This window comes from Antedon mediterranea, chromosome 7, assembly GCF_964355755.1.
Source record: "Antedon mediterranea chromosome 7, ecAntMedi1.1, whole genome shotgun sequence".
Lineage (NCBI taxonomy): Eukaryota > Metazoa > Echinodermata > Crinoidea > Comatulida > Antedonidae > Antedon > Antedon mediterranea.
Genome location: NC_092676.1, coordinates 22,349,267 through 22,376,492, shown reverse-complemented (window position 1 = coordinate 22,376,492; position 27,226 = coordinate 22,349,267). Strand labels below are relative to the sequence as shown.

The 27,226-nt window shown below is 33.3% G+C and overlaps 1 protein-coding gene across 3 annotated transcripts in view; it reads left to right on the top strand.

Annotated features, from left to right (window-relative positions):
- The window catches only part of LOC140054902 (recombining binding protein suppressor of hairless-like), a 40,208-nt gene extending 12,982 nt beyond the window's left edge, over nt 1-27,226 (top strand). For 2 of the 3 annotated variants that reach the window (XM_072100013.1, XM_072100014.1), the window contains exons 2-11: nt 3,898-4,292; nt 14,090-14,297; nt 15,225-15,341; nt 16,017-16,182; nt 19,748-19,922; nt 23,090-23,227; nt 23,811-23,923; nt 24,431-24,571; nt 25,049-25,308; nt 25,812-27,226. In XM_072100013.1, coding sequence (XP_071956114.1) covers nt 4,049-4,292; nt 14,090-14,297; nt 15,225-15,341; nt 16,017-16,182; nt 19,748-19,922; nt 23,090-23,227; nt 23,811-23,923; nt 24,431-24,571; nt 25,049-25,308; nt 25,812-26,046 — 1,797 coding nt within the window. In that variant the 5' untranslated portion in view covers nt 3,898-4,048 and the 3' untranslated portion in view covers nt 26,047-27,226. Of the gene's footprint in view, nt 1-3,897; nt 4,293-10,445; nt 10,564-14,089; nt 14,298-15,224; nt 15,342-16,016; nt 16,183-19,747; nt 19,923-23,089; nt 23,228-23,810; nt 23,924-24,430; nt 24,572-25,048; nt 25,309-25,811 lie in introns of those variants that run through there. The other variant, XM_072100015.1, reaches the window with a different exon arrangement.

Genomic DNA, 27,226 nt, shown 5'->3' with positions numbered 1-27,226 from the left:
ACGAGGGGGAAATACTGTATATGTTTTTACACTACAGTCAACCCCCAGTCAGGGGACACCCAAGGGGACAGAGAAATGTTTGAGTGTGCCGAATGGTTGATTTAAGGAGACAATATTGTTGTTCACAAAAACAACAAAAAAGGTTGTAGTTAGATAGTATTAAAAAACAACTAGACATGTAACTCGTCACTTTGACGAGTTAGTTATCCGCACGACAAACGCCACGTGCACGTCATACGTTGGAATATTCCACACAGAAAAAGATTATGGCATTATGACCTGAACTGATGAATATGATAATAGTTGTTAGTGCTGAATTCTGTCAATTTTGTGTCATATAGTATATAGTACAAACAGTATAATCTGTATATATATTATATACAGTGTAGAATAGGTGAAATTACGGGACCCGCCATTTATTTCAATTTTTAACATGGAGACGGTATCAAAATGAAACACTAAGGTAGCAATTTCGGAAGCAAATTATCTCGGCAACAACATATTAATGTGTAGAAGAAATTAAAATACGTAAAATATTGATGCGCGCTCTTTTAAATGTAATGAATTATGACGCAAAAGATGAAAATACGACTTTTTTTATTTAACTGGCCATATGATGACGTAAAAACATCCGATTGGCAACATTTTTACATTATTTCCTATCTGCAATCAAATAGCTTCTAGAAAACGTTTTAATCGTGATTATCAGATTTTATTCTTACGAGCTATAACAGATTAAAATTTACTGTAAAGATGAAATTAATGCCACACCTAATTTAAATTTTTAGGCATGATGACGTAACAAAAATTTAAAAAAATTTAACTCATGCGAAAGATAGTTGATTGACCTACACAATATTAAAATCGGGGTGAAAATGGAAAACGAATAAGTGGAGAAGCGCTCTATTAAATGTGATGAGCTATGAAGAAAGATACAAAAATCCTAAATTGTATATTCGCGTGGCCACACGATGACGTCACAATGTCCGGTTAGCCATATTAATACATGATCCGATGTCTACAACTCATCAACTTCCTGAAAATGTCATCCACAAAAAGTTGACCGTGCAGTTTAGAAATTACGACTGTTTAAAAAAAGGCATAATTTTGACGAATTTTTTAACTTTTTCATCAAAAACGCGCGCAAATTGTCCAATTCGACGTGCTCGTATGACGTAACTTTAAGTCGAAATTGTTTAAAAGTTGGTAAAATTACTAGAAAAGGCTGAAAAAACATAAATCACGTGAAAAAATTATGTTTTCAACGCTACGTGCGCACCGCACACGTTAAAATTTGCGCACGCGTGGGAATTTTTGACATGCTTAAAATGACATGAAACGCGTAGAAAGTTGATTATAAATTAATTTTGCGCATTTTGAAATTTTATATGCATGTGCGCGCGTAAGTTTGTGTAAAACACGCAATTTTTTTTCAACAGAAAGTTAGCGCATGATATAAATTAAACTTTTGCAAAGTTTCAAGTTGAAATGTTATTTGGTTGTCGAGCTATGTTAAATACGACAAAATCGTTAAATCGCACGTAAGTCACGTTGCTCAATTGTAAACATCATGAAAAGCTTCGCTGCACATCTTCATGTGCATGACGATATGTTGAGAAAGTTACAAAATGTTATGTTTGCAAGTTTTCGAGAAAAGCGTTCCACAAAAATCATACAGAAAGAAAGAAGAGAAATAAAAAGTTGATGTTGATGATGATTTCGTACAATCACAAGAGGTTATCCTGCAACTTCGTTGCGGATAACCAATTAATTATGATACTTTCTCTTAAGAATTTTCAATGGGGAAACATCGTCTGCTACAATTCTCAATTTCTTATTTTTGTCCATATCAATACATTTTTGTTTGTTTTTTTCCTGTAAATATTATTAACAGGAAAATTTGAATACAAATTTATTTTTACTTTAGAAATATATGTACAGCAGATGGTTGAAAAAAAATTGTAGTTTTTTCATCTTAAATTGCTTTTAAATGGCAATTTATGATAACTAACTTGTTTTGACGAGTTTTTGGTGGTAATGCTGGTTTCAGTGAGAAGCCACACAAAGTGTAACCAGGTTGACTTTGATTGATATTGACTGCAGTTCACTATACAAACCTATAGGGATACATATGAAAATAAATATATTTTTACCAGCTTTAGTTTAATAATAAATGTTGACAGCCTGAGTATGTGTTTACTATTAAAAGCATCATCTCAATTTCATAAACAGTTCATCATGTGCTGTTGGTTTTAGCATGGCAACTACCTGGTTTTAGCACCTTCAGAATACTAACTTGATCTCATATACTTTAATTTTATATGTTGTGCTATATACAAATATTAATAAATAACTATTGTTTAATTGAGACCTTGTATTACTATCAGGGCCAGACAAATAAGAAAGTTAGTTTTACAGTACATCCCCTACCATCAACAAATTTTGAAGCCAGATTTTTATTTTCACATAAAATTAATGAATGATTTTCCTAAGTGAATACTACCCTATTTTGAATTGTAAGGTGTTCATATGGAGTCACGTAAACATCTTACTGACCAAAATTAATTATGTTTCCTATTCTCATTTCTCTCTCTAATGTCTAGAGAACAGTACAGTAGTAGAAATTATAATTTAAATACGTTTGTTTTATCCAAAATCTCGGGAGAAATCACATTGGGAGAAATCACATTGGGAGAGTGGGAGATTACCAAAAGCGTGCAGTACACAGGGCGTACAACAAACAAACTACTTCAGAGGTTACTTCCGACCTGTTTCAACGTCTATGTCTTCTAATCGAGTAATTTTTTTTATCTTGACGACAGTTTGATAAATGAATATTGAAATTCATAAAGGCTACTAACTTTATCTTAAAAAGTATTTTAAAACATGTTATTTTGAGGTTGATTTGAACCTAACAATGTGGTCAAATGGATGACTGCACAGACTTTTAGCAAGTGGAGTGAAGTGTACAGTGTGTTGATTCATTAGGGTGTTGGTGGAATCTGTTGCATTTCCCAAGGCCATGGTACTACTGTAGGTAAAAAAAGGTGGTAGCCTACTATAGCAAAATATATATGTGCATGTGATTGGGTAGAAATTGCATGTCAACTGAGTCCTTCAGTATTTGTATAGTACTAGGTCTCTGATCCACTTTTAAAATCAGTTGTATATCACGAAAGTGTTTCACATAATATTATCACAGAATATGCAGTACTTTTTGCTTAACTAATTGCTTATATAGTCAATTGTATAGGTCTAGCCCATTGAGCTGCAAAATTTCAGTCTTTAAATAACCACACCCTCAATTGAAATCATTGCAACAAAACAAATTGAAAACAATTGATATGTTGACTTGGGTTGTAATCAAACATTAACTGTAATGTAGTTCCATCTTTAAGATTACTGTAATACCATACCTGTACATCTTTTCGCCAACTGGCACAAGTAACACTTGGCTCACTAAAAAATTTGGCGCAAACTGTGATCGCGTTCTCTTCAGTACGCGATTTTCTGATTGGATAATTACTTACTATGCTATACGGCACGCGCTGACATATAATAAATCAAAACATGTTAAGCGCAGTGGAATTTTTTAGTGATCTGTCTGCTCAAGTTCGGCGCACACTTGAGTAAATACTAAACATGATAGATATTTTCCTCAGCAGCACGTGTGGGCGATTCCTCACGAATTTCCCGGCGCACACTGTGTTACTCGTGGCAGTTGGCTCAGCCGAAAGCTCTAGTGTGTGCCGGGCTTTAACTGTAAATTAATATTATTATCGTGATACTTGGTGGTACTTTGTACCAAGTTTTACCAAGATACTCTATTTTTCCAGATGAATGAATAAACTGTACCTAATACAAAATTAATACTGATGATTTTTTTCTTCACCTCAGGTTGAAATCAAAACAATGGTTTGATTTGCACATTGCATCGTGTTTAAACAATTCAGTCATCTCAGGATTTTAAATCGTTGTGATTTGTAAATTATGCTCAAACAAATCTAAAACGGTAGAGGCACAACGCAAAACTCACCCACGATTTGGGATGAACCCAAACAGGCATTTTGTTAATGAGACCATATTTGAAGACCATGAACATTTTACTGCTTCTTCTGCCGATCTTACCTCAAGTTTTCAGACGCGGTTGGTTGATCACACACGACAGATGAATGGACACGCAGAGATCCACCCTCCGGTGGCGCATTCTCATTCATACATGCAGAGAGCCATGTATCCGGTCGTATCATACAGTACCAGCAATGTCACAATCGCTGAAGATTTGAGAAACCGTAAGTAGTAGTAGTACTGTATTATCTAATTTTGAAATATTATAAATATTGATATTATATTGATATAAAGTGAACTTATTAGCAGTTTAATCATTTTAAGCAGAATCCTAAAAGTATGGCTAAACTGGGCAAACCTTGCATGAACCACCTCCTCCAAATAACTACTTACTTGAGGTTTGTGCAGTTTGCGTTGGGTTCGCACAGTTTAACAATACCCAAACCTAAGTGAAGACACCAACAAAGTATTCCCACCAGAAAGTACTGTATCACCTAGCTAGGAGTTTCCCCAAGGGATCTCCTTTACTAAGAAGTGTCTGTGAATAGAGGTGTCGCTCAATGGAGACACACACTAAAGCACATGTTGTTATGCTTAACATTAGGCTTATGTAGTATGAGAACAATTTCTACTTGTTACCAATAAGAATTTGGATTTGAAATCATCAACCTACTTACCTAAGTCAACTCTCCCAATACCGGACACCTTTGGGCTGGCCAAATATGTCTGGTTTTCTGGAAAGTCTGGTATTCGGAATGTGTTTTAATGGTAACAAAACCATATACAGTACAGTACATGGCTGCAGTCGCGTGCTCGAGTTAGGGTTTACTGACCATCAGTTGCATGCAACTAAAAATGAACTTGAGACTGTTAGGACTTCAAGAAAAGTCAGGTTTTTTTTAGAGTTTCCGGTTTTCAGAGAGTCGGTATTGGGAGACAAGAGTATTATAATTTCCCTTAAACCTTCCAACTTTATTAAAACCTTTTATTAATGTCTGTTTCTCTCAAATAAAATATAAAAATCAAGAATATTTCATCCTTAATCAGGCGTCGTCACAATTTTCAAAGGTTTTTTTTTCATTTCAGACATACAAATTGTAGTACTTTGTATGATACTTTAAAGTTCATAACCTTTTTCTGAAATCTTTGTGAATACTGTAATGGTAAACTGAATTGTATAAAAGGCATAGTAGACTAAACAACTATAAACTACACTAACTACAAAAACAAGTGCATAAAACTGTATTTTATATCAAGAGCTACAGTAGTTGTACTGTAGATCAGTTTATATGTAATCACCATTTTTATAAATTGCATCCAAGACCATTCCATGTAAAAACAAATTTCTCATAGAAGTTTAAATTAGTTTTTATACACTTTACTGTACTAACACATTTTTCCCACTCTCTGTTATTATTTGTTTTTCCTTATACTATAGTACAGGAAAACTATTAAATATGATTGAAAAAATTGCAACAGAATTTATTTTCCCACAATGCATTTCTATATTAGGGATCCCTATATGAACATACTAAAAGTCTAGCAAAATCAATCATTCATTCATTCATATACACATTTATTCAGTTATTATATTTGACAACAACTGGGGCCCTCACTAGAAGCAATACCTTGTCTCATGAGGGCCCCTACAATACAAGTAAGCAGAAATACATAAAAGAAAAAACATTATAAAACAATAAACAAAATATAAGTCAATAACGAAGGAGAAAAAATATAGAGCATAACAAAAGTAAGTTGCTTAAATGGCTAATAGGTAATGTTTTTCAGATTTGTTTAAAGTAATTAAAGATACAGAAAGTTTAATTTTAACAGGGAGATCGAAAATCCAGGTAGGGGAAATAGGTTTTTTAAATGTTGGTGCAGATTCACAGGTTAATCCTACTTTACCTTTCCAATATATTTAACATTTAATTTTGGAAATCATCCTATGATGGTCCCAAAATTATTATTTTGTTTTTTATTACTTGACATTAATTTGTTTAAATTTATAAACAAAATTACTAATTTCATGTCTGGTCTGGGAAGAATTTAAATTTTTTAAAATTCTTTATGTCAGTATTATGATGGCAGCTGAGGCAGCACCTTGTGCATACACCCCTTTATATTTTACTTGATTTAAATACACAAACCAGGTCACCAGGCTGTTGGTCATGCCTTTAGTATGAAATGAACCCCCTCTTATACTGTATAGGCACATAAACAATTCTAAAACCACTCGGTGATTTACTGAAATTTATTTAATTAATTTGAAACCATAAAGATTAGAAAATCTGTGAGAATAAAAAAAAAATCATCCCAACCGAGATTTGAACCCGGAACCTTCTGCAGATGTCCTAAATTATTAGACCACTGATGTTGTTTGATGGTATTGTTCAAATTCGATTTGTCTAGTTAGTAAACAACTGATGTTACTCCAAAATGTGATGAGGGAAGGGATGTGTGTGAATTAAATGTTTTTTTGTTTGTCCTAAATGCTAGGAAATCACTCCTTAAAGCTCTGTCTACACTATCAAACTTTATGTGATGTGCCATGTGTATATGGACATGATGATATATCACTACCATATTTGGGCACATCACACTTTTTTGTCAAATTAGTTTGATAGTGTATAGACAGTGCATTAGTCACTATTGTTCTGTTCTGGCCAATCTTTCATTGAATATTCCAATGACCTCCTGAGAAGACTTAATAAGGATTTCTATTTTCACACGCTGATCATATTACAGCACATATTGACAACCTGTAATGAGTGAGTGATCAGTGACATTTCCTTAATTAATAGCCTAACTTTCAATTGTGACCTTAATGTCATAATTATTACTAATGGTCAGTAATTGTTACTGTAACCTACTTCTACTGGCATGTCATAAACAAAGGACCTTTGGTTATATTAATGATACATGTGCACTTTTAAATAAATCTTGTTTTTCATTCATGTCACTATTTATGATCTCAGTATACATAACAAAACAAAAAACTGAAATTGGGGAGACCAGGGTCAACCTAAGTGAACTTAATCACTGTAGCTGAGCCGGTTGACCCAACCCCAAAGTCAGTTTACACATAAAAGACAAAATACAGTTAAAGCGAATCAAAATGAATGTTAACTTTTCTAATGAAGGCTGATGAAATATTATTTATATTAAGTTATATATAATAATATAGCAATATACATAAATCTAACTAAACCCCTCATGTGTTTTATCTACAGTATCTAATTTATGATTTTTTTTCATTACAAATTTATTCTTTAGATTTTGATCATCTTTGAATCTTTTATTTTAATTTTTTTTTTAATTGTATAAAAATGTATTATTTGTACAGCCTATGATGAAATGGTTGATTAATAGGTATTTTGTAGTGTACCGTAATTATATTGAAAGCCAAGTTTATAAGATGAATCAGATAACAAATAATTAAACAAATAAAGTCAATGTCCAAGTTAATTATTTCATTGATAATGATTAATTTCTAATAATCGCCACCTGTTGTTCTGTGTTAGCAAAGTTTGATCTAGTATATAAATAAATCTACAGTAGCCACAAACAGTGTTACTAGTTTTGCATGATCTATAATCATAATGATGATGATCATCATCACCATCATCAGTAGCAGCAGAATAATCATCATATCATTACCATCATCATCATCATCAACGGCATCAACATCATCATTATTATTGTCATCGTCATAATCAGCATCGTCTTCATCAGCATCATCATCATCAGCATCGTCATCATCAGCATCGTCATCATCAGCATCGTCATCATCAGCATCGTCATCATCAGCATAGTCTTCATCAGCATAGTCATTATCATTGTCTTAGTCAGCATCGTCATCATCAGCATAGTCAGCATCGTCATCGTCTTTGTTATCATCAACATCGTCATCATCGTCGTCTTGATCATCAGCATCGTCATCAGTATCATCAGCATCAATATCATCAGCATCTTCATCATCATCATAAGCATAAGCATCATCATCATCAACATACACATTATAATCATCATCGCTAGTAGCCATTTTCAACCCACTGTAGAGTGAATACTGTACCTTTCCAAGTTGACTCCATACTCTCTATTTTGTGCACTGTTCTATCCATGTAAATTACTGTACCAATTTCTTTTATCGTGCCAACTCACTTTAGGGCTTCCTTGGTGCCATCTCTGGTGTCTTTGTATCCATTCAATGACAGCTTTTGTCCATTTACCATCTGCCGTGTAAGATGACCTGTCCAAGATCATTTCTTTTTAATTTTATAACTTTCATTTATATATCAATCAGTGACCTTCGTTTATTGTATTATTAATTACTAGTATGTAACTTGTAGAGGAAAGGGCCAGAACAAAGTGTAAAAATAATTAATGTTTAAATAGATATAATACAAAACGAATCAGTCTACACAAAAAGTTTTAAATAATGTTTCCATATGGGTCCTAACAATTAGAATCTAGAAAATAAAAGATAAATTATAAACATTATTAAGATGTAGTGCTCTTCTCGGAGAGAAATAGATTCAATGAGACACGAATTAAAATTGCACTATGGCTATTGAGTAAGCCGTGTTGTATAAACTAAAACTTCGTTCACATGCAATAGTTTCAATCAAACCCTCTGACATCTTACCCTGCCCCCCCCCCCCCACCCACCTTTTCCGCCTTCCTGATAACATTTTACTGTAGCATTTAAGAAGACGTTTTATACTAGATGCAGTTAGTAAATGAATCAAAGAAAGCAGGTAAATAGAAACAGTGTTAAAAGAATTTAAAGTGAACTTTCATTGATTTGTTTTATTGATTAAATGCAAAGACCAACAAAAGAAACACTTGAAACAAACAAAATCAACGCAAGCCACTACCTCTCAATTTCACTTGTTCCTTTTTATTGATTTTACATTGTTGTTTAAAGATTGAAACAGAAGCAACATGGTAGTATAGCATTATGGTTTTTATAGGCATTTAGACACAATGGAAGAACTTTATCAGTTCGAATTGTTCCATTTTTATGTTGTTATACAGTAGTTATGATTTACAACCATAGTGAAAAATAGTCTTCTTCATGCCTACTTAAACCGATCTTTTCCTCTTTACATTTTTATACATTTATTTCAAGAAATGTTATACTGTTTTGCCCATCCCACCCACATGCATACAACATGTTGCTAATACTATCTTTAGTATAGCTTTATAGTTACAACATATAACCTTTGGTTTACATTTCACATAATTAAAATCAATTATTCTAAAATTAAGAATACAATCACAATAGGTGATCCACCAAGTGCAGATCAAACAACTATGAAAGAAAATACATTTATTTTTATTTTATTTTATTTTATCTAATTTTAGCAACATTAAAACAACACATACACTTTGAGTGTGCCAAGGAGTGGCAAAAGAGGTTGAAGGACCACTGTCGCCATAATGCGTGCCACACCAGCACTCAAGGCATACATTAAAACATAAAACAATGTAAATATGTAATATTAATACCATAATTATATACATTAAAGAGGCATGCTAGTATAAACAAAAGATTTTTCGATTCAACATGAGATGTTTGTTTTTAATCATATTAAAATTTAGTAAAAGTTGATTTTTTAAATGCCAAATTATTCACAAATTGCTTATATTAACAATATTTAATATATTACTAATTTATTATTTTCAAATTAACATTACCATTGAAATAAAAACATTACTTAATTTACAATATCAATTGTTTTATTAACTACAGTATTTTGTAAATTTGTAATTTGATTCTATAATTATTAGCTTGATTTGTGATTTTGTTTTCTTCTGCTTAAAATTCATTAATTCATATATTCTCAATTTCTATCATATTTTTAATTACCAGTGACCTTTTAATAGCATTTTTATTGGTTGATAATCGCCTATTTTTATTCAGCTTTGTTTTTATTGTTATGAAAAGTATTGGAAAAATCACTTTTTTTTAAAAGGCAAGAATGATTTGCATATGAATGACAGAGCCAGGACAATAGACTTAGGTCCAATTTGAAGCTGCCTTTCAGTCCTGCACCAGTTACATGTAATTAAAAAGATTCTCTACGCCTGACCTAGCAACCATCTTGAGAACAATACACAAGTAAAAGATCAATACACATGCAATCAATTGGTAACAGGATGTGTTATGCATGTTCAGGGGCCTTGTGCTATTTGCGCAGCTTGCCGCAACTGGTTGCCACACTGCCCCAAACATGTTTAACAATTCATTGAGCGTGAGAGATATCTTTGAAAGAACAGCTGGGTAGCTTTGAACAAGGCAGTCGCTTATCATCTCTTTATATATTGTTTGCCAGCCTTACCGTATCATGCATATTATTATTAATGCTCACGTTAGTTAGGTCCATGTTAGAGGTTCTCTGCAAGCAAACTCTCGAAATAAGATGGCTTACGGTACTTGTAACTCGTTCTTTTCCTTCGATGACTTCAATTTCCCTTTTGTCGGGGAAGGTAAGTACAGTTAAAAGAATGCTTTTAATTTTAACTCTAAAATCAATCAACTGTAGATTTTTATAAGCCAATATCACTTCCAGCATATGCGAAGTGATTTTTCCTCTCATGATCTGTCGACGCAACAAAATCCCAACCTTCTTGATATTCATAGCTTTGCATTGATTCACCATGAAAACACTATTTGCAGCATTTATAGATTTGTGTTTAAAACATATTCCATTGATTTTTAGCCATAACACATCGGTTAAATTTCTCACATATACACTTGTACAGTGAGAGCGTGTCTCATACATCGGCCTGTTTATATGGATGGTGGGCTTAAACCTGCTATATTCCCAGATGTATTGATTTTGAAAATATAGCATGTAAAATTATCCATTTATTTCACATAATAACCAGTAATGAGTTTTTATTTGTCCATAATGAATATATTTGGATCTGTTATTGTAGGCCATTGATTTGGAATAAAAAACTATATTATACAGTTGGCCTAAATTGTATATAAATTTAATGTAGTCATTTCTTATACAGTAAATGTTATACTTGCATAAAGAAGTGAACAATTGTTTGAATCAAATTTTGGAGCCTAATTACTTTTTTTGATATTTAAAAAAAAAATAAAATATAAAAATTGCTTGATCATGTTTCTGAGGTTTTTAAACGGTGACTGTTCTTTTTCCTTTTTTCTAAGGCAGTAATTAATTAAAATATTGAACACAATACAACAGAGAAACAAATAATTATTAGGAACAACCAACTTTATTTAAATAATTTATTGCAACTTTTCATTGCATTTGTCGTGTCTGATATATTTTTGGTATACCAACATTGGCCTTTTCTCTCCAAAAACAGAGCTACAACTCGAATATTTAACATTTTATTAAAACATCCCTATTAGATAATGGTGCTGTACATTGTATGAACCCTGCCTTCAATTGGGAACTAAATTATGTATAAGTTTGGGTCTCTATAAGTTCTTCCTTTGAAAGACTAATCATGCCATTATATTTTAGTTAAAACTGGTTTACTAAAGGATTTAAAGCTTGGAATTCAGAACATAAACAAGATGTTGAGTCAGTGAACTCATTAATCATGCCATAGGATACAACACAAGAGATGCTTCTATCTTCCTACTGTCAGGTTCTTGTACAACTTTAATCCAAAAACACATTGTTTATATAATCTTTACTCAAAAGATATGCATACTGTACCTGGAGAGAACATGCTTTCACTGTACATAAAGTAACTGAAAACAAAACACTTAAAGTGTACTACAGACCATATATCTAAAATAGGACTTCATATATTAGTTCAGTATTTGTATTTGAATACTTTTAAAGATTTAAAATAATTTCAAAGTCTGATAAAAATACTTGGACATTACATAACAATTGGTTAAAAGTGTATTTAGTTAGAATTTCTATTGGAAATCAAATCAAATTCACTTTATTTATTGACTCAAAAAAAAATATATATTCTACTGAAAAGTGTCACAGGTGTTAAAAACATATTCCTTGCTATTGTACATGGAATATAAAATAATTAGTATAAAGCTGTGTCTACACATCCAACTTCTTTTTTGTGAAGTGTGATGTGCCCAAATAGTGGTATGCCTAAATATGGTAGTGATATGACATCATCATGTCCATATGAAAACTAAAATAGGAAACAGTTTTATTGTTCTATTGTTGTCTTTCTCCCAATAATTATTACTATGTATTACAATACAATTCTTTGGTTCATCGTAGGGTTGTGTCACTTGTACTTTCTCTTGTAATGTTTTATTTTGTACATAATATGGTTGACCTTTAAATACAAACAAGATGTTATTGTTCTTTTATCCTGTTACTGGGAATGCAATAATAATGTGGGAATATTTTTTCATAAAATAACTATAAGCATTTCTAAAAATAAAAAAAAATGTTCTAACATTTAAGAGAAACAACAATTTAACCACAATTCCTTAAATAAATCCACACCTCAGGACATGATCTTCACACTTTCAATATCTCTTTTGCGCAAACAAACAAAAATCCAGAAAGCAAAGAAGGCTGTTGCTGTGTAAAAATGGAGACCTAAAACATACAGTTTCGCTAGAATATGGCAAATTATTATAATGTGTTTTTTTTATATTCCAACCAGAACTATTTATATCAATTTTTTTCTAAACTGTGATGTGTATAAGGATTATGAAATTGTCATTGAATCGGTAATAGCTGGGAAAATTGACTGGAATCTGTTTGGGAATTTTACATATCGACACACAGGGGAATGTCCGTCTTTAGCCTTTTGTTGTCTGGTTGCGTAGATATCTAATGAAAGTTGCCATGGAGATAGAACTTGACTATCCGATTGTGGGAACTCTAATCTTTTGATTCTCCCATTCCGAATAGCAAAACACAAACATTGAACAAGCGAAGAATTATAAATTATTAAAAACAAAAAGTACTATCTCTTATTTGTTTATTGATTAGTGTATGTACTTTGCGAAGAAGTTGGTTAGTGCAGCTGGAGGTGTTCTATAGCCTCTTGACCAGAGGGTTACAAGTTTGAATGTCCTGCTGTCCACTATGGCTGTATCTTTTCTCAGAGATAACATTGCAAATATCTGGACAACTACCACTCGGACAGCTATTCCCTAGGAAAACTATCTCTTAAGACAACTTCCTACAGTAGGACAACTACCCCTCAGGACAACTACCGCCTAAGACAACTAAACTTAGGATAACTACACCCTAGGAGAACTGCACCTTAAGTGAACGACCCCATAGGACAACTACCCATCTAGGACAAATAACCCCTGAACCACACCTACTATATAAGGGGGTATTTTCCTAAGGGGTAGCTGTCCTATTGTATGAGGTAGTCGTCCTAGGGGTACATTAGCTGTACTTGGTTGTAGTTGTGCTAGGCGGTAGTTGTCCTAGGGGTAATTCTCCAAGGGTAGTTGTCCAGGGGGTAATTGTCTGAGGGGTAGTTGTCCAACGGGTAGTTTTCCGGGTGGTACAGTAGTTTTCTTAGTGGTACTTGTCCAGGAGGTAGTTGTCCCAGATCCCATTGCAAAATATATATTCAGTATACATTAGAACCCCTATTAAGGAGACACCTTTGAGACCCAACAAAATATCCTCTTAATACTTCAAAAGCAGTTGGCCATAGTGTTAAAACACTAAATACACAGAAAAATATTAGGAAGATGAAAATTAATTGCTTAAATAGTAATAGTAATAACAATATATAATATATAACAGATTACTTTAAAAACTCAGTAAATAGTTGTAGTAAATAGGTTAGAAAACAAATTTACTGCAGTAACTACAGTAGACGTTTGCATAATCCCTTCATTTTGAAATATTTGATGTCATGTATTTTTTAAATCATTCACATTTTTTCTTTATCCAGATCAACCTAAAAGAAATGATTTAATGGTATACAATATTACTTTATCTACAGCAACTTGGAATTATGCCATACAATTTTGGGATGTCAATATTTATATTATTAATGTGTTTATATCTTGCAGATGCATCGCATGTTCTTCACAACACACACAGCTCAGTGGCTGAGAAGTTGTTTACAACGGACATGATCTCCCAGGCAACAGCAAGCCCTATTACCATCACGTCTATGGCCACGTCTGTGCCAACACTTCCCAGTCCAGCACCAAGTCCGTCCCCCACAGCATTAGGTGGGAGCCCTACGAGGCCGGATGATGGATTACTTTTTAGACGGTATGTATAAGCATATTACATGCAGTTTGTATTAAATATAGGTAACAGTAAAAACTCTATTAAGTGGACACTATTGGCACACTATCAAGTGTCCACTTTCAGAATGCCCATTGAATAGGTGTTGGCCGTAGTATACTGTATACGGTATTGTTTTTGGAAAGTGTATAATCCTTAAAGCCTGGTTTCCATTAAAATCGCTGCAGCGTTTCCATTAAAATCGCTACACGAGCAGATGTCGCCGACGCAATCGGGAAGGCTCCCCGATTCATCGCAGTCAAATCGGCAAAGTTCAACCATGTTCAACTTTGCCGATTGTGTCGGCGATGAATCGTATACGCGTACCAAAGAATATTTAGCGCTCGCGTACTAGATAAATTCTAGCGTTTCCATAGAATTTCTACGCTCTGTCGTGTAGCGATTTTATGGAAACCAGGCTTAATAGGGGTGTCACCTTAATTGGGCCTGGCCCAAAAAGAGGGGGTACTACTGTATTATTAAATTGTTTTTCTTTAGTATACTCTACAGTCAACTTTCTCAAGACCCTAGAACTGGGCTAATTAATCTGCTTTTATGGAATTTCTGGTATTCTGAATGCGTTTTTAATGTTCAAAAAATTTGGGACTTTTGAATCTCAAGAAATCTGGTTTTGAGAAAGTTTCCCGTTTTCATATTCTTCATCGTCCAGAATTTGGAGAGTTAATTTGTATTGAATAGGCCTATATGTACAGTAGGTAAATTTGTCAAAATAAATGCATTGTGTCAGATAGCTACACATTAAATTCATGATGTAAATATATAAATGGATGTGTCCAGGTTTTGAATTGGACGGACACTCTACGCGTTGGTTGTAATGGAGCAGTAATTCTTAGTGGTGCTTTACTTCATTGTCTTTGTCACTATAATAAATAAAATATATTTTATTTGTAGGAAAGAGAAGCGTTTAACTAAAGAAAAAATGAATGAATATTTAAAAGATCGATGTCACCAAAAGATTATTATTCAACATGCCAAAGTAGCTCAAAAATCATATGGTAATGAAAAAAGGTAAGGGATTTTGCAGATAATATTAATGATAATAATGTTACTATTTTCAACTACATGCTTCTCCCTTAATGGAACATCATGTCAGTACAGACAATTCAGGTAGCTGTGTGTGAAAATGATATATGTACATTTTTTTTCTGTTATTTTTCCATGGACAAAAAAGGTGTTACTTCATAAAAATGAGACATATTTTTGTTTAAAAATCATTCTTCTCATCCTGTAAAATGGTGATTTAATTTTTATTTGATTTGTTTTGCAATTTGAGAGTAGGGGAACCCCCAAGAAAACACATTACACTTAAAGCAATCATAAACAGTCATCTATTATGTACTTTAACCCTACTATAGATGTTATCAAAAGGTGCTTTAAATACTCTATCAAATAATGTACTGTAGCTGTATACAAATAAAGAATGTTTGTAACGAGTGCAATGGTACAAATAATGTCATGAGGTAAAAATAGTACAAATGTTCATCTTTCACCGAATGAATTTACTTGTTCCATTATGGGAATATAAAACATTCATTTTTTTTTTATAACACCTACTTTTAACAAGAGGCTAGGCCAAGGCCTAAACCATTCAAAAAGGCAGAGCTTCAGATTTTGACCAAAAATAAAACAATTATAGATGGCTACTGCAAACTGTATCACATCTTTTTTTATGTCTGGTTTTAGGTTTTTCTGTCCTCCTCCTTCAATATACCTCCTTGGGCCCGGCTGGAAGAAGAAAAGGGAACAAATGCTGTCAGATGGAGAGACGGAAGCGGGGGCGCAAGTTTGTGCTTTCATAGGAATTGGCAATAGTGACCAAGATATGCAACAGTTAAATTTGGAGGGAAAGGTAAGAATAGACACAATTCACACAGAGACTGATTTCGGTCTGGTGACCGGATAAAAAATCGCAATCCAAGATTCCCAAACAAAATGTTAAAACAGTCACAGTTTTTTATTTAGATTTCCACATATATTAATAAATGATACTGTGAACCACGAGAGTTGTCAAAATTGGGAAAATTACCCAAGTTACACGATTAGCTTTAATATCCGAGTAAAATTTACTTCCATGGTAATTTAATGAAAAGTCAAAGTCAAATGTGACCATGCTGTAGAGATCAGCACATTGTGCTTTCAAAAGTTTATTTTACAGTTTTTAATTTGTTTGAATTAATTATTGGATTTAATGAGACTGAACCACCAGGTTTATTTTACTTAATTAAGTCTGATTCATAGATGAATTATTAAAGTTCCAATAAATTTGTAGTTACTGTAGTTGATAGGCAGATTTATTTTTTATTCTTATGACATTAAGGAATCATCCATAAAGGTCAAGATTCATTTTTCTGTGAATAATTCAGTTCTCATATTTCCATTTGTAATTTGAGAATCACAATTAGTGATAATGATAATAGATTATGAAATTTTATATGCAATTTCATTTTATTATCTATTGGTATATTGTGTCTACAGTGTAAATAGTGTTTGTAAATTAATACATTTTAATTCAATGTATACATTAATATATTAACGTGCCCATAACATTTTAGTTTACCTCCATTAAGTTTTTTATTGTCAAGAAGCATTCAGAGAAAAATTTGATATTAATATAACCAAATTAATATTCAAAATTAACACATATTTGTATAACAATGATAGAATGAGTAAACAGTTGAGTTTAATATATTTTAGGGTTTATTTGTTTTAAACAAAGGATCTAGTCTAACTAATACTTTGTATTGGTTTAAGAGAATACTAGATTGAAACAGATGCTTTAAACCACTCTATGTTGTGATCTAGTCTAACTAATACTTTGTAATGGTTTAAGAGAATACTAGATTGAAGCAGATGCTTTAAACCACTCTATGTTGTGATCTAGTCTAACTAATACTTTGTAATGGTTAAGAGAATACTAGATTGAAGCAGATGCTTTAAACCACTCTATGTTGTGATAACTAATATCAACTACCCCAATTCAGCTATTGTCCTATATGCACAGGGGCAACTGGTCAAATTTAAATTGATAAGTGAATACAAATTTTGCTTATTAATTAAAATTAAAGATAAAATTTAGCACTATACATACTAGATCATAGGATAACATACGTCCAGTTTCCATGTATGTATTTTCATTTTTAAGTTTTTTAAGTGCATGATACGTTTCCACACTGATGACCTAGTCCTGATGATTTTAAATCTAGTTGATTTTGCTTTTTAAATGGAGGTAGCTGCACCCGATGCATCTCGATTGATCTATTAGGAACTAAATTTATAAGGATGCTTTATGATAACAACAACCTGATTTCAGAGTCACTATGCTCGCTCACACTCTTAGAAGTAACAGATTATTAGCATTTCACTTTATAGTGATAATACTAACAGCAGAAATGTTAATTATCTCACCTTTGGAACTGATTTCACTAGATTGCCAAATTCCCACAGTTAGTTGCCATGATACATGATTTATTTATTCCACTTCTCACTAGTACATTAGTGGAGGATAAGATCAACAGGTCTAAAACGATCCAGTCCCAATTGCACAATGAGCCAAGTTGTGATTAGTGGCTATGAGTAACAGTGGCTGTGTGTGTGGACTGGTACACCGGGGTAACCCCCTACCTGTCTAAAAAAAATGCAGGTTCTTTAAAGTGCATATCAGCTTGTGTGTGGACCTACTGTACGGTTTATAGTCCTTATCCGAGAAGATTAGTTCTACCAACAAAACCATGGAGCGAGTGAGCCTCGAATACATACCATTTTTATCGCTACGTAATTACGGTTCCACTTTCTTAACTGCTCGGCCACTCAGTCACTGTCTATGATGTTGATATATATACCGTACTACAGTACAGCCATAGATATATTACAATATTTTTAGAATTTTTTTTTTGATAATTCAAGTTCAATATTGGCGGGCTAGAAGATTAACTTTTGACAAGAATATTTATTGAAATGAAAAACAAATAATATAATATGATATACTGTATTCTTCAATAGTGCTAATGCTTTCTGTCTCTTTTATGCTTGGTTCCCACAAGGACATAGGCGCAAGTAATTTGACCAATCACAAGCATTGGATTATCCGAACAGTTGCTTGTGATTGGTCAAATTGGTTGCACTTACATCCTTACGTTGCATCCCAAGTGGAAACCAAGCTTTATACTCTATATTTCTATATTGAATTACAAATTTATAGTGAAAAATATTATAAATAATACAATGATGTGTTTTTTTTTGTCAATGCTATTAATAACATTTTATTAATTTTTTATACATTTAAATTTTAAGATTAAGTTTGTATTTGGCAAATATAATAAGTCACACAAGTCAAACAACCAAATACTGATAAGGTTTAAAATATAAACGGCTAAACAGAATAGGGCATTATTAAAGATTATATTAAAGATAGAGTATATCAATTAAAAGCACTTAACACTGAAGTGAACTATTTGTCAGAAAACATAAACCGCTGTCAATAATTTAAAGTAAATTTCGTTATCATTTAAGAACATCATAAGGGTAGATAGGAATATTTAAAGATCCTGGATGTTATCTGGCTTGATATGTGGCAGCTGCCGTTTGGCTTCAGTACAGAAAGTGTACTGATAACCCTGTCTCTGGCTATGTTCAGCTGTACCAAGTTTCGCATCCTATCGTAAAACGAGGGCACATTATAATTTAGCGTCGTAATAGCAAAGTTTTCAGACTCACTCAACTTACAGACACACTTACGTTAGAAATTGAAGTGTCATTGACCGGGGTAAACATCTGGTACAGTTAGTCCAGGAATCAAATTGATGGGCTGTTGACGTGACTTGGGTTAAAATTGTCAATGCGTAACTTTTGCGTCGTAAGCGTTGTACATTTTAATGTAGTAAATTGGGAATGTGATACAAATGACAGGAGGTGGATTCCACCAATGACCTGTGCAGAGTTGTATGCTGCTTACAATACAAAACCATAGGTCTGAACAGGCCCTTAGTAGATATGTTCAAATGTCCTCCCTTTTTGATTGAAAGGTTCAAAGCATGTAAATGATATGCACATGTTATTTCCAGAGAAGTATACATTTGAACCACCTTTGAAGTATCATACTAAACCAAACAATTCATCTGATTTTTTTCAGGTGTCCCTTGATTTTAATACCAATCTTCAATTCTCCCATTGTAAAATAATTTTCAACCAATTTTACTAATTTTATCATCATAATTTTCACCCAATATTACATTTTTTCAGGCGCTAAATAAATTTGTTTCATTCCAATTTCTGGTCAACGTAAATAACTATTATGTGAGATTAAAATAGCATTTAACAAATGCAAATTTTTGAAAATTATTTTTTATAATATATCTTTAATTTTCACTGATCCTTTAGCATTTCGACAATATTAATTGTAAATTTTTTTTCCACAGGATTATTGTGCGGCAAAAACACTTTATATCTCTGACTCTGATAAAAGAAAACACTTTTTGTTATCGGTGAAGATGTTTTTTGGTAATGGTGATGACCTTGGTATATTCAACAGTAAAAGAATAAAAGTCATATCAAAGCCTTCCAAAAAGAAACAGTCTTTGAAAAATTCTGAACGTAAGTATATAAATTCAGTTCTATTTATTCCGGATTTTACATAGAAACAATAACATAACACAGTATCACACATGCTAGACCAGGGGGACAGCAAACTTAAGCGCTTTCGATGAGACTTCCTAGCCAGCAGTGGCTAAAATAAATAACAAACTTGCAAATATTAACCATATTATTTTTATCCTAATACAGTCAACTCTCCCAATACCGGACTCTCCCAAAACCGGAATTCACGGAAAACCGGACTTTTTTGGAGGGCCCAATTTGTCCCTATTCTAAATGTACTGTAATTTATTATGAAAACCGGAATACCCAATTCCGGAATCCGGACAAATTATGAAGTACAAAACACGAAAATTAGCGTCTGAAAACCGGACTGACAGTTAAAAAACTCCAAATATTTACGAAAACAACGTAACATCGTCGTCGCTGACTCGGATTCAATACATTCACAATGTACAAAAGCTTTTAACCATACCCTGACCAGACCATGCATGAAGTGCGCAACGTTTCGCGGTACGATCAAATAATGTTGCCATGGAGCGCTACACTGTGATTGACAGGTCAGTTCATTGTTAACCCACGAGGCGGCAATTGCTTTGTTGCGTATCGAACTGCTGTGAAGCGCTATGTCTTAATGTCTATTGTTTTTAGCAGGGAGTTGTTAACAACTCCCTGTTTTTTAGCATATGAATTGTTTTTTAATAAAGTTCAATTTACATTCCACTTTGTGTCTTTGTTTTGTTTAAATTATTGTTAAATTCACAATTGCAATAGGACTTTAAAAAGGAATGTTTCACTAAAAATGTGCATCATTATAAATTTGGAAATCATTATGGCAAAACGTAAACGGAATGAACTTGACTAGTGTTAATAAACTTTGAAATGTTACCAATTAATTATTGTGTCATTATTGCTTGGCTCGTTTATTGCTATCAAATTACGTCAAAATAAAGGAGCTTAAAAAACATGTGGTCTAAGTGTGGGTGTTTTTTGATTATGACACCTCTGCACATGCGCATCAATCAAAGCCCCGCTCTGCTATTTTTATCATCCATGCTGCTGCTTGCTCGCGATAAACAATAAACGACCAAAATTATGTTCACCGTACGTACGTAGGCCTAGCCTTTTTGCCGCTAAAAACACATTGAGAAACAATAATTTACTACTGTAACATGTTTTATTGGTACAGTAAATAATGTAACTTTTAAAAAAGGTAAATTTAATTAGCTTAATATTAATAAAGTAGGCCTAGGCCTATCAATATTTATTTAATTAAAACTAGCTTGACACAATCATAGCCTAGGCCTTCCCTATGCTAGACCGTACCGGGCAGCATTCGGACCGGTGATTCAAACCATTTTCAGTGACAACGTGATGACTTTAAAAATATGTTTTCAGGAAACCGGACTTTCGAAAAACCGGAAAATATATGCCCGCCCAAGGGTGTCCGGTATTGGGAGAGTTGACTGTATCCACATACAGGCATATACTGTAACACAGGTGTAACATGTAGTATGTGTGTGACACTGTATCATAGGTTATGATACTGGAAAAAATATATAGCTAGTTTTTGATTTTTTGTTTCAGATTTATCAAAAATCATTTTAACTTTGTTTATTTAAAATAACCCAATCAAATATTTTTACATATTACTTGTTTCTTAATTTTTACTCGGGGTACCCGAGTCTAGGACTTACTCATTTTCTCCTCTTCTTCCTCCATCTGGACACTATTGAGTAAAAAGTGCGATTTTTAAAGTACTACTCCTCCCTTATTCGTTGTAGTATTGAGCTGGGATTTGGCATGAACATACTACAGGGACATGTCCTCAAAGCTATAGAGCCGGATTTTTAATTTTTTGTTAATTAATTTGTTTAATTAAGAATCCACAATGTGTGACACACACCACAGCGTTATGTAGTTATATGGTTATATGCGGATTCTTGGCGTAGTGGTTATCACGTTTGCTTAACACGCAGAAGGTACCCGGTTCGAGCCCGGACGAAACCTTTTTTTTAAACGTTATGGTGAAAAGTACTCTATACGCAATATGATAATTATACACAGTATATCTTATTTTTATTATTTTTTTAAATACTTATTTTGTGTAATCGGTAATTATCACTTTTACACATGTTTATTTTTCTTTGTGCTTATTACCATATTTATTTGTAATTTAAATGGATTAAAAAACTTTCTGTAACCCACATTTTTAGTGTAAGTGGTTTTCGTAGTGTAGTGGTTGTCAAGTCTGCTTAACACGCAGAAGGTCCCGGTTTGAGCCCTGGCGAAACCTCGGGTTTCTTTTACTTTATGGTGAAATAACTGTATACGTCTGTATACAGCTTCTTTCGCTGTACCCCGAGTATTGCACATTCATGCTTTTTTGTTAATTAATTTGTTTAATTAAGAAGCCACAATGTGTGACACACACCACAGCGTTATGTAGTTATATGCGGCTTCTTGGCGTAGTGGTTATCACGTTTGCTCAATACGCAGAAGGTACCTGGTTCGAGCCCGGGCTAAACCTTTTTTTTTAAACTTTATGGTGAAAAGTACTGTATACGCAATATGATAATTATACACAGTATATCTTATTATTATTTTTTAAAATACTTATTTTGTGTAATCGGTAATTATCACTTTTACACATGTTTATTTTGCTTTGTGCTTATTACCCTTTATTTGTAATTTAAATGGATTAAATAACTTTCTGTAACCCACAATTTTAATGTAAGAGGTTTCGTAGTGTAGTGGTTGTCAAGTCTGCTTAACACGCAGAAGGTCCCGGTTCGAGCCCTGGCGAAACCTATTTTTCTTTAAATTTCTAACTGTATACGTCTGTATACAGCTTCTTTCGCTGTACCCCGAGTATTGCACATTCGTGCTAGTTTAAAATAATTTTTAGGCAACTGTTTCTTTATTTGGTATATCACAGTCCGTTCCTGAGATAAAAAGACCTGATTTGATAAATAAAGCTATAGTTTTTCACTTAAGCACTTCTTAAATATGTTTACTTAAGAAAAAATATTGATAGATGATAGATCACATAATAGTGTATCTTCACATGCCAGTCTAAAAACAAACTTTGCCTTCTTAAATTTCTATTTTGAGTTTTAATTATTTTCATGTATTGTTTATATTGTATTGATTTTTTTCTTACGTAGTTTGTATCCAATCGGGATCAACGGTGGCGCTGTTCAATCGGTTAAGGTCGCAAACAGTCAGTACTAGGTACCTCCATGTGGAGAACAATAACTTCCATGCCAGCTCACAACAGTGGGGTGCTTTTACGATACACTTGCGTAAGTATTTAGGAATTGGTGTGGCATGGCTTATGGCGACAGTGGCCCCCGATTTCTTTTTCCACACCTTGGCACACTCAACGTCTATGTGCTTTTTTAAAATTTTGCTGAAATGAATAACATAAAAAACGAATTTATAGAGGATTAATGAAGTACTGTAGTTATAAAGCATCTCACTAAAAATGCCTGTCGAAATGTTAATTTTCAGTGGAATTTATAAAAAAATATATATATTTTTTAACTATTTCACCTTCACCTTCTATATATTTTATTTTATTTGATTCAATTGAAACCAACAGCGATAATTACCCCCAATAATAGGTTTGATACAAACAAAGCCATGACTGTTTAAAGCACCTTGATTGATCCTAACGTTTATCAAGGGCTTCTTTCATCCAGTGCCCATATTGACCAGAGGAAAAGGCATAAGCCAATACCTCTGAGGCAGATACTAGATGCAGGGGCTGCCATAAGAGTCAGCAGTGCTGATTTCAAATGCCTAACGGGACCCCAGCTCCATATACAGCACCTGATATTCCCAGATGGTCTCCCATCCAAGCTCTAACTTTTAATTTTATTTCAGTGGATGATGATGAATCTGAAAGTGAGGAATTCACAGTACGTGATGGGTACATTCATTATGGGTCAACAATCAAGTTAGTGGACACTATCACAGGCATGGCTCTTCCTAGGCTGGTAAGTGATGATATAAATGATTGCTTAGGGCACGGATGCTGGACCGATTCTTGTACGGTATCGCATCGTTAACGTTAAACATCCTGCCGTGTCACGTCTGCTTTCGGCAAAGGGTGATGGTGTATCCCCATACTTCAGTTTGGGTGTTATCTTGGTGTTTTTGTCTTTTTGTTCTCTTCCATTTAGTTTCCACTCTTTCTATTTATTGTCGAGCGCATAGAGGCATCATCTATTTGCGCTATATAAATCTATCTATTATTGTTCATTATTATTCGAATAATAACATGATCATTCTTCCCAAAACTTAATTCAACAAAATTTAGATTTATAGGACAATTTTTATTCTATTCATTTTTTCTACTCAATAATACATTTATGTGGAAAATTATTTTCTTCAAAGCTAATTAAACATATTATGGCTGTTTTAAAATGTAACTTCATTTGTGCTATTAATATATCTATTGCCTATTATGTCATATTAATTGTTAAAATGTATTGGCATTTTAGATTATTCGCAAGGTGGAGAAGCAGATGGCAGTATTAGACGCTGATGACCCTGTGTCACAACTCCACAAGTGTGCTTTTTACATGAAGGATACTGAGAGAATGTACCTTTGTTTATCACAGGAACGGATTATACAGTTTCAGGTAAGTTCCCACTAATACGTAATGCAAGGACGTAAATGCAACGCAAGCGTTTTAACCAATGACAAGCGAAGTTATAGACAGTTAGCAATCACAAGCGAATAAGCCATCGCTTGTGATTGGTCAATTTACTTGCGTTGCGTTACGTCCTTGTGTTGCGTCGCTAGTGGGAACCACGCTTAAGTAAGGAATGTAAGGACGTAAGCGCAAATCATAACTATTTGAACTGTTGCATGTCATCGGTTAACTTGGTTGCTTTGGGTCTGCGTTATGTATTTGTATTGTATATGATATGTTGAAGGCGTCGTCACATAAGAAAAAGTGACCAACCAGCTTGTACTAGACTGGCATTTTCTAGATTTCTTTCAAATTGGAATATTTGATATCAAACAAATATTCATTACAAATAAAAATATTACACACATTATACATCTGATTGTGAAGATAGATTAAATCAAATAATTATCATATTTTATCCAGGCCACGCCTTGTTCAAGAGATGCAAATCGTGAAATGATCAACGATGGAGCATCGTGGACAATCATCAGTACAGATAAGGCGGAGTATAGCTTCTACGAGGGTATGGGACCTGTAAAAGCTTCTGTTAGTCCGGTACCGTTCGTTACAGAACTACAGTTAAATGGAGGTGGGGATGTGGCAATGTTAGAGCTCAATGGAGAGAACTTCAACCCTAGTTTAAAAGTATGGTTTGGAGACGTAGAAGCAGAAACAATGTTCAGGTTGGTGGTGTTATTTATATATGTAAGAAATTGAATGGTTTATTACAAATGTGATGATGTTCGATTAATTTTCAGTGTGAAGTTGAATAAATAAAATAAACTTAATAATAAAATATTAACCCCTTCACTGCACAGCATTAGTCCCACCTATGTGCGTAATATGCATTTAAGAAAAAAAGGTTATTTAAAATACTAAATGGGATAATTTTGTAATTATTTTTGTGGTGTGCAAAAGGTAGGTCTATGGTTGGGGAGTAAAACAAAAAAAATCTAATTTGCATATTAATGATGTCATGTGATGTCATTACATCTATTTTGGATTTGCTGTTTTTTATCAATTATTAAATAATTATTTGTTTATATCCGGTAATACATGTGCACACAGTGGAACAATTAATAAATGAATAAATAAATAAATACCATATATATATCAAGAAGGATTATTTAATCATTATTAGTTTTTAAACAGATAAAATTTAATTTTCAATTTTATTTTTACATAGATCAACTGAATACATGTTATGTGTAGTACCTGATATCTCAGCATTCCGCGGTGGTTGGCGATGGGTTAGACAACCAACGCAAGTTCCAGTATCACTTGTGAGAACAGATGGGATTATCTACCCTACAGGACTTACATTCACGTATACTCCCGAGCCAGGCCCGAAGCCACCACGTACAGACATTGAAAACATTCTTAAAAACGTCACGTCTTGTGCACCAGATAGCACGACATGATTCAGGCTTCATACGAGTGTGTTGTTACTCGGGAAAATTTGTATTTGAAAACAAACAAAACAATATTGTCATCTGTTTTAGTAGGAGGAGGAGGAATCAATCAGTGTATTTTAACAAACTGCGGAGAACGGGATAATTTTCTTCAACCAAATATTTTTCTTGCAGCGAATACATCTCCTCAACTATGTGGATATCCGAGCTGCTGTTTATACAGAGGCCAATAACGTCAAACTGCTGAGGACCAATAAAATATATATGTCGATCCGAACAAGTTTGTTAGATATGTAAAGTAGTTTATAACGATATATTTTTGATGTAAATTTTTGATAAATCAGTTACTATTCAACATCATTTGCTTATTGCATTAAGGCCTTGCTCTAACAAAGAATTTACTGACTTTAATGAAACTAAATTTTGATTAAGATTTTTTTTTTTACATTTTTTTTTCCACTGACACTGCCAGTTAATGTAATAAGAGGAAGTTTTAGGTGTGCGCTATTAGTAACTTTTCGTTTTCATAAAGCGCCACTATACACATGCTTAGAAACATGAGCATGTATATTTAACTTGAAGCGTGTACTTGCGTTGCACATCATGAACATGAAAAGTCGCTATTAGCAGGTTCTCACTGGCAATCTAACGAACAAATTCAAGCGTTTCAAAACTGTTTAAACGGTTTATTAGGCAATTGGAGTAGACTCGGATTTGATTGTTGGTTTTGGGTGATTTTGATTGCTAATGAGAACCCATGAAATCTGTATTCAGTTAATATACCTATTTATTCTAAATTTTAATTTCTAAAGAAGTTATTAATTATTAATATTTATAAGTGCAAACTAAACATTCATCTATTTGAATCTAAAACTTTAATACCTTTTTAGAAACATTGTTAAATTAATAGTTTAGTGTCTAGCAAGTAACTATAATAGCGCCCTCTTACATAAACTTTACATCTGTGGACTTCTCTTTAAACTGTGAGAGCGTGTGGCATGGACTTCGGGATCGAGAGTTTGAGTCCATTTACTTGGTACGCGCATTACTAGCTGAAACATTATGAAAATATGTTTCCATGCATGTTTGATCCAACTGTGGTAAAAATGTTTACAGCGCATTGAAAGCTTGCTTATATGCGCTATATAAGAATAAATTATTATTATTATCCCAGAGTTACTGCAGTAAT